The sequence below is a fragment of the Heptranchias perlo genome, chromosome 11 (assembly GCF_035084215.1).
Source record: "Heptranchias perlo isolate sHepPer1 chromosome 11, sHepPer1.hap1, whole genome shotgun sequence".
In the NCBI taxonomy this organism is placed as follows: Eukaryota; Metazoa; Chordata; class Chondrichthyes; order Hexanchiformes; family Hexanchidae; genus Heptranchias; species Heptranchias perlo.
Window position 1 is genome coordinate 83,413,718 of NC_090335.1, and position 8,849 is coordinate 83,422,566.

Below are 8,849 nucleotides of genomic sequence, written 5' to 3' on the forward strand. Positions count from 1 at the left end.
AGATCAGCCATGATCTTATTGAATGGCGCAGCAGGCTCGAGTGGCCGATTGGCCTACTCCTGCTCAAATTTCTTATGTTTCTTATGACTCAGAGCCGCGAGTGCTATCACCGAACAACTGCTGAGACTTCTTTGCAAATAGTACCTTTCAAATCAGAATTGGATTATATACTTGAAAAGGAAATTTTCAAGGGGAAAGAGCAGGGGATTTGACTAATAGGATAACACTTTCAAAGAGCCGACGGAGGCACCATGTGCCGAATGGCCTCCGACTGTGCTGTCTGATTCTATGCCGCTTGCGTTGCACGCGATATTCCGGCCATTAATGTCAATGGAGTGAAAGCTGAGGAAGCGCATTTGCAATTTTCCGATAATCCGCCCGTTGCACGTGTGAGACTCCGGCGGTGATGCAGGTGTGGGAGTTCCCAGCGCTCGAGTGGAAAAACGGGAAGGAGTTTAGAAAGTGTTAGTGAGTGTGGAATTAAAATGTATTTAGCTACTGAAAAGAGAATGAAAGGCACCGTAGGTTCACGTAATCATGTAGGGGGAAATATGAAGGATTAAGAAAACGCTTTTTAAGTATCCAGGAAATCTAGTAGGTAGATTATAAGGACTAGCAAAGGCCGTTTAATAAATATTCGGAGTAGAAGAAAAGTGAAGTGTTGAAGCAGGGCTTGTAGGAGCGGCAGAGATAAAGGGATTTTTTAAATGTAGTTGCACTGTTCACCCACATAAAATGGGAATATAGAATCCAGAGTCACAGACATCGCGAGATAAAGGAATAGGGACTGACCTGAGTGGCGGTTCACAGACACTGGTGGAAATTGCCTCTAATAGGGAAAATTCCTGAGGATCAAACAGTGGCTGAAATAATCCCAGTGTTTAAAATAAGCTCACGAGAGATCTAATAGGTGAGCACCTGGGAAAGGAGAAAGGTAAAAGGGAATTATCTTGGTTTGAGGGACGGTGCGTCATCTTTAACTAACCTGCTGGAGTTTCCAAAATACATCACTGGCCTGTAGGGTGGAGGGAATACAGTTGGAATGATCCAGTAGGATTTTCACGAAGCAGCGGACATGGTCCCACATCTACAAACGCTGAGGAATGGTGGGATGGGATGGGAAAACTGGCACTGCACAGACAGATAATTAAAAAATGAAAGTGAATTATGGATATACGGGGACTTTTCGGCTGGAAGGGATGGGTGACTATTGGACCTCTGGGGTCTTCCTTGATACCAGTTTATTGTTGATGTTTTGTTTAATAGAATCACAACAGGGATGAGGGTATCTAAGAAACAAAGAAAAAAATGATACCAACATAGGTAACACTATAGAACCATAGAAGTTTAGTCGACGGGAGTAGGTCATTTGACTCATCCCATCCTATCTGTAGTGGGTACTACAGGGCTACGGGGGTAGGATGGTGGAGTGGGCCTAGCTGGATTGCTCTTGCAGAGAGCCGGCATGGACTCGACGGGCAGAATGGCCTCATCTGTTGTAACCATTCTATGATTTTATGATTCTATCATTATCGCAGACTTCCCAACTAGATGGAATAATCTCATCCTTTTCAGTCTGCCAAAACAGTACATATTTTTAAACCTCTATTAAATCTCCTGTTAGCTTTCGCTGTTGCAGTGTAAATAGTTCCAATATCTTATCCCTCATCATAACTATAGTTCTGATACATGGCACCATCCTGGTGTATCTACACTGTCCGCTCTCTTTTGATTTAATGGCCATTCCACAATGGGGCGACCAAATCTGTACCTGGTATTCTAACGTTGGCCTTACCAGTGTTTTGTAATGATTTATCATCACTTGTTTATTCTTGTGACCTATGCCCATGTATATCAAGCACAAATTTCTGTTGGTTTTATCATGGAACTATTCACTTGCAAACGCACTTTCTAGGAATTAAGTTTTTGGATCCCTAGGGCTCGCTGTTCATCCACACCCTTCAGCTCCTTTCCACTGAGAGTCTGCTCCCATTTCTTGTCGTTCCTCGCCGAATGAGGCGAGATCACTCATGAACAATTTGTAACTGATTCAAAGATGCTGTTATTTTTTCAATTATCATTTCGAACACGATGCAACCGCATAATAAGACGATAATTGCCAAAAATTGTTTCTGACCGTCTGCAAATGTTCAGCCAATCACAGAAATCTTAAGTATCAGTTTGTTTTTAGCTGAATTTCCGGCAGTTTTTATCAAATCACTTGCATCAAATGTAATAGTTAATAACTTTATGACAAATCATTCATTTTTACAACCCTTTACCATTTTGTTTGAGAGACTGATTGGACAGAATATCAATGAGATTACTCATGATACTTTTATTGACAGCACACAATAAGAGAAGACTTCAACGTTTTGGTGAGCGCGAGACAACCGCCAGTACACAATTGAGATTTTAAGTAAGTATCTGGGACTAAAGCGGCGAAAAGTCAAATAGATGAGCCAAGTTCCGACTGTTCCCTCCGTGCAAACATTTATGATGTGACAAGACAAATGCCCCGCGCGAATTTGTCAATGAGCAATGGAGTCCAACAGCAAGATCCGCGCCTGCAATATTCAAACCAAACTTCCAGGCATATTACCAATATCGGCAATCGCAAAACCTTTGATTGTTTCGGTGCCAAATGAAACTTCATTGATGAATTAAACTAGTGCGTCTGATCCCAATCCCCGCAGTGGAAGGCGGTTATCTCTGTTGCCCATATGTCCGACTCCACTGTTGAAGCTCATCATTGTTATCTTTGATCCTTTTTTTGATTCGTTCATGGGATGTGGGCATCGCTGGCAAGGCCAGCATTTATTGCCCATCCCTAATTGCCCTTGAGAAGGTGGTGGTGAGCCGTCTTCTTGAAACGCTGAAGTCCGTGTGGTGAAAGTTCTCCCACAGTGCTGCTAGGTAGGGAGTTCAAGGGTTTTGACCCAGTGATGATGAAGGAATGGTGATATATTTCCAAGTCAGGATGGTGTGTGACTTGGAGGGGTACGTGCAGGTGGTGGTGTTCCCATGTGCCTGCTGCCCTTGTCCATCTAGGTGGTAGAGGTCACGGGTTTGGGAGGTGCTGTCGAAGAAGCCTAGGCGAGTTGCTGCAGTGCATCCTGTAGATGGTACACACTGCAACCACAGTACACCGGTGGTGAAGGGAGTGAGTGTTTAAGATGCTGGATGGGGTTCCAATCAAGCTGGCTGCTTTGCCCGGGTTGGCGTCGAGCTTCTTGAGTGTTGTTGGAGGAGCACTCATCCAGGAAAGTGGCGAGTATTCCATCACACTCCTGACTTGTGCCTTGTAGATGGTGGAAAGGTTTCGGGAGTCAGCAGGTGAGTCACTCATCACAGAATACCCAGCCTCTGACCTGCCCTTGTAGCCACAGTATTTATATGGCTGGTCTAGTTAAGTTTCTGGTCAATGGTGACCCTCAGGATGTTGATGGTGGGGGATTTGGCGATGGTAATGCCGTTGAATGTCAAGGGGAGGTGGTTAGACTCTCTCTTGTTGGAGATGGTCATTGCTTGGCACTTGTCTGGCACAAATGTTACTTGCCACTTATGAGCCCAACCCTCCAGGTCTTGCTGCATGCGGGCTCAGACTGCTTCATTACCTGAGGGGTTGCAAATGGAACTGAACACTGTGCAATCATCAGCGAACGTCCCCATTTCTGACCTTATGATGGAGGGAAGGTCATTGATGAAGCAGCTGAAGATGGTTGGGCCTAGGACACTGCCCTGAGGAACTGCTGCAGCAATGTCCTGCAGCTGAGATGATTGGCCTCCAACAGCCACTACCATCTTCCTATGTGCTAGGTATGACTCCAGCCACTGGAAAGTTTTACCCCTGATTCCCATTGACTTCAATTTTACTAGGGCTCCTTGGTGCCACACTCGGTCAAATGCTGCCTTGATGTCAAGGGCAGTCACTCTCACCTCACCTCTAGAATTCAGCTCTTTTGTCCATGTTTGGACCAAGGCTGTAATGAGGTCTGGAGCCGAGTGGTCCTGGCGGAACCCAAACTAAGCATCGGTGAGCAGGTTATTGGTGAGTAAGTGCCGCTTGATAACACTGTCGACGACACCTTCCATCACTTTGCTGATGATTGAGAGTCGACTGATGAAGCAGTAATTGGCCGGATTGGATTTGTTCTGTTTTTTGTAGACAGGATATACCTGGGCAATTTTGCACCTTGTCGGGTAGATGCCAGTGTTGTAGCTGTGCTGGAACAGTTTGGCTAGAGGTGAGGCTAGTTCTTGAGCACAAGTCTTCAGCAATACAGCCGGGATGTTGTCGGGCCCATAGCCTTTGCTGTATCCATTGCACTCAGCCGTTTCTTGATATCACGTGGAGTGAATCGAATTGGCTGAAGACTGGCTTCTGTGATGGTGGGGATATCGGGAGGAGGCCGAGATGGATCATCCACTCGGCACTTCTGGCTGAACCTGAAATGTGCTAAATTTGCATGAATTGGTTATGTTTGCTCAGCAAACGAAGCATGAAAAACAAAAGCAATGCAGACATCAAACCTATGTTACAAAATGGGAGAAATATTAACACAAGAACTCTCCCAATTTTCACATTACCAGAATGGAGGACGTTCTACGATGGAAAAGGCGTTGAAATTGATCTTTAGTTACGTGGAAGCATTTGTTGGGCTTGATTCTTTTTATCATTATTTTCTAACTAACCTCATAATTAATGTCCATGGAGATTTCATCACATTCTTCAGCTCTTTTCTGAATTTCCTCTGGGTAGCTGCATAAACACACGTGTTTGGACAGGAACTCAAATACTTCAGCATAGCTCCAGTTTCTGTGGCGAGATATCCAGGGTTTGTGCGGTCGCCTCGGTAATAAGTGGTGTTTGTCAGTCTGGTAGTTACAAGACTCACGGCATTTGTCAGCCATAGCAGTACAAAACTGCCCGATATAGTGAAGAGTAAAATGATGGAATTTCTTCGGTTCTCCATTTCTGGATCACTCTGATTCCCACTCATTTGACCCTGGAGTCCCTTGCGGGCTTTATTGGCTATTAAAATACGCCTGATAGTTAAAGAATTAAACACCGCAATTAAAGTAAAGGGAAGCCAAACGACCCAGGCGCTGTGAAACCAGACGTACGCTATACCTGGAGGTGTGGAAAAGAAAGCCACACTTGACCGGCAGCCCCACTGCACTTTGTTAATTATTTGCTGAGGTTCATATGCAAACAAAACGGGAATGCCCTTTAAAAACATCAGAACAGAGAACGTAGTTGTCACCGCAGCCGCTGTTCCCTCGGTGCAATACTTGGTTTTAAACTTCTGGAAGCAGAGAACGACAAAACGGTCAAATGTGAAGGAGACGGTGAACCAAACAGACAAATCGAGGGTGACAACAGTCATGTATAGAATGAACCTACACACGGGAGTGTGGGACAGGAAGGAAAGTGAAAAGTGATAACTGAAAATATAATATACTATTACATTGATGATCATGACTAGTAGATCCGCTGTTGCCATGGCCACCATGTAGACAGTGATACACTTGGAAAGGCCACAGTTTCCTCGGGAGAGAATTACAATTGTCACCAAGTTCGCTGTAAGAGAGAGAGAAGAGAAATAATCTTCCAGTGTTTGATTGAAATATATCTGGAGATACCTGTTGAGAGCATTTTACTCCATTCAGTGTGATTAACAACAGGGAGCAGTGTGAGAGCAGGATTAATATTTGAGTTATTACCTGGGAAACCTACCCACACATTTTAATGAGCTGCCGGAGCGCTCACTCTGAACGGGGAGACAAGACAGTCCATAAATTCACCGAAACCCTTGTGTTGGAGCTTCAAAGAACATTGTAACATCAGTAAAATTATCGGATTATGGGGATCGCGGAAATTGCTGACCCATGGTTCATTAGTTGGTTCCGGTAACTACCGACTGTAATGTTGACATCCGAGAAGCAGGTTACCTGATCGAAAGATGCAGTAACAACAGTGATACAGTTAACACCGATTAACAACCAACAGGTTACAATGCCTCACCTGGGACACCAACAGCTGCAAGAAACGGGTAGTAAATCTCTTTTATCAGCAGAATAGTTAGTTGCCCCATTTTCTGTGAGGAGCTGAAACACTCTAATGCACGGCTGAGGCAATGGAAGGGATCCTTATATTTATACACATCAATCGTCCAGGGAGTCAACGTGGTTACATCATAATTAGCATTAGTTACAGTCAATTAACAAATAGACTCAGGTAAGTTGTTTTTTTCACTGATGCATCAGATTAAGAGAAAAAATTTGAAATTGTTATTGGACAGTTTCAAAAAACACACACTTAAAACATTCTTTACAAATGGAAAATGGAATCCCCCAGAATTGGTGCTGACCCTATTCCCATGGGACCGGTGCAGGCAGCTCCCCTTGAAGTAATTGCACTGACTCGACCTTTGACTCACTCCTAGTGACCCCACACATCCAGTACAGGCGCAGAACTTAATCCTGCAGCATTGGTGATGACCCCAGCATTGCAGCATTAAAAGTGTACGTGCTCCTCCAGCACTAGTGGTACCCCTACACTTACACTAGAGGAGTCTGCTCTCCTCCTATACAAGTCCTACCTAGATTTACACTAGAGGTGAGCGTGTTCCTCTGGTATTAGGAACATAGGAACATAGAAACAGGAGTAGGCCACTCAGCCCCTCGTGCCGGCTCCGCCATTTGATAAGATCATGGCTGATCTGTGATCGAGCTCCATATACCTGCCTTTGGCCCATATCCCTTAATACATTTAGGTGCCAAAAAGCTATCTATCTCACATTTAAATTTAGCAATTGAGCTAGTATCAATTGCCGTTTGTGGAAGAGAGTTCCAAACGTCTACCACCCTTTGTGTGTAGAAATGTTTTCTAATCTCGCTCCTGAAAGGTCTGGCTCTAATTTTTAGACTGTGCCCCCTACTCCTAAAATCCCCAACCAGCGGAAATAGTTTCTCTCTATCCACCCTATCCGTTCCCCTTAATATCTTATAAACATCGATCAGATCACCCCTTAACCTTCGAAACTCCAGAGAATACAACCCCAATTTGTGTAATCTCTCCTTGTAACTTAACCCTTGAAGTCCGGGTATCATTCTAGTAAACCTATGCTGCACTCCCTCCAAGGCCAATATGTCCTTCCGAAGGTGCGGTGCCCAGAACTGCTCACAGTACTCCAGGTGTGGTCTAACCAGGGTTCTGTGTAGCTGCAGCATAACTTCTGCCCTCTTGTACTCTAGTCCTCTAGATATAAAGGCCAGCATTCCATTAGCCTACTTGATTATTTTCTGCACCTGTTTATGACACTTCAATGATCTATGTAACTGAACCCCTAAGTCCCTTTCGACATCCACTGTTTTTAACTTTTTACCATTTAGAAAGTACCCTGTTCTATCCTTTTTTGATCCAAAGTGGATGACCTTACATTTGTCTACATTGAATTCCATTTGCCACAATTTTGCCCATTCACCTAATCTATCAATATCGCTTTGTAATTTTATGTTTTCATCTACACTGCTTACAATGCCACCAATCTTTGTGTCATCGGCAAACTTAGATATGAGACTTACTATGCCTTCATCTAAGTCGTTAATAAATATTGTGAATAATTGAGGCCCCAAGACAGGATGCACTGCAGCAACTCGCCAAGGCTTCTTCGACAGCACCTCCCAAACCCGCGACCTCTACCACCTAGAAGGACAAGAGCAGCAGGCGCATGGGAGCAACACCACCTGCACGTTCCCCTCCAAGTCACACATCATCCCGACTTGGAAATATATCGCCGTTCCTTCATCGTCGCTGGGTCAAAATCCTGGAACTCCCTTCCTAACAGCACTGTGGGAGAACCGTCACCACACGGACTGCAGCGGTTCAAGAAGGCGGCTCACCACCACCTTCTCAAGGGCAATTAGGGATGGACAATAAATGCTGGCCTCACCAGCGATGCCCACATCCCGCGAACGAATAAAAAAAAAAGACAGATCCCTGCGGGACTCCACTCGTCACATCCTGCCAATGTGAGTAACTACCCTAACCCTAATCCTACCCATTATCCCTACTCTCTGTCGCCTTTTGCTCAGCCAATTTCCTAACCAAGTCCGTACTTTTCCCTCGATTCCATGGGCTTCTAACTTAGCTAACAGTCTCTTATGTGGGTCCTTATCAAATGCCTTCTGGAAGTCCATATAAATAACATCCATTGACATTCCCCTGTCCACTGTATTATTGATACCCATACACTTGCATTCGAGGAGTCTGCTTTCCTCCTATACTAGTCCTACCTACACTTACACTAGAGGTGAGAGTGTTCCTCTGCTACTGGTGGGACCCCTACACTTACACTAGAGGTGAGCGTGTTCCTCTGCTACTGGTAGGGCCCCTACTCTTGCACTAGAGGTGAGCGTGTTCCGCTCACTGGTGGTATCCCTACACTTGGTCTAGAGTTGACCATGCCCCTCTGTATCAGTGGCATCCCTTCACACTAGAGCTGAACGTGCACCCCCAGTGCTGGTAGTACCACTAATCTTACACCTAAGGTGACCATGCTCCTTCGGTATTAGTGGTACACGACACGTACACTGGAAGTGCTCCTCCAATACTAGACATACCCTAACCTTAGACTATAGGTGATCATACTCCTCCGGTACTGGTGGTACTGTACTCTTACACTAGAGGTGACAGTGCTACTCCAGTACTACTGCTATCCTACGGCGACCATGCACCCTCTCTTCTAATGGTCCCCTGCATTTACAGAAGAGGTGACCATTCCCCTCCAGTACTAGTGGTACACTACACTTACACTGGAGGTGACAAGTCTCCTCTGGTACTG

General features: G+C 45.0%; 1 protein-coding gene across 1 annotated transcript; it reads right to left on the reverse strand.

The window, feature by feature from the left end:
- Positions 1-495: 495 nt before the first annotated feature.
- On the reverse strand, positions 496-6,098 carry LOC137326875 (probable G-protein coupled receptor 139). The gene is made up of 3 exons (XM_067992256.1): positions 6,029-6,098; positions 4,725-5,584; positions 496-525 (listed from the first exon to the last, which is right to left on the reverse strand). The coding sequence occupies exons 1-3, from the start codon at positions 6,096-6,098 to the stop codon at positions 496-498; spliced, it is 960 nt and encodes a 319-aa protein (XP_067848357.1).
- Positions 6,099-8,849: the final 2,751 nt, after the last annotated feature.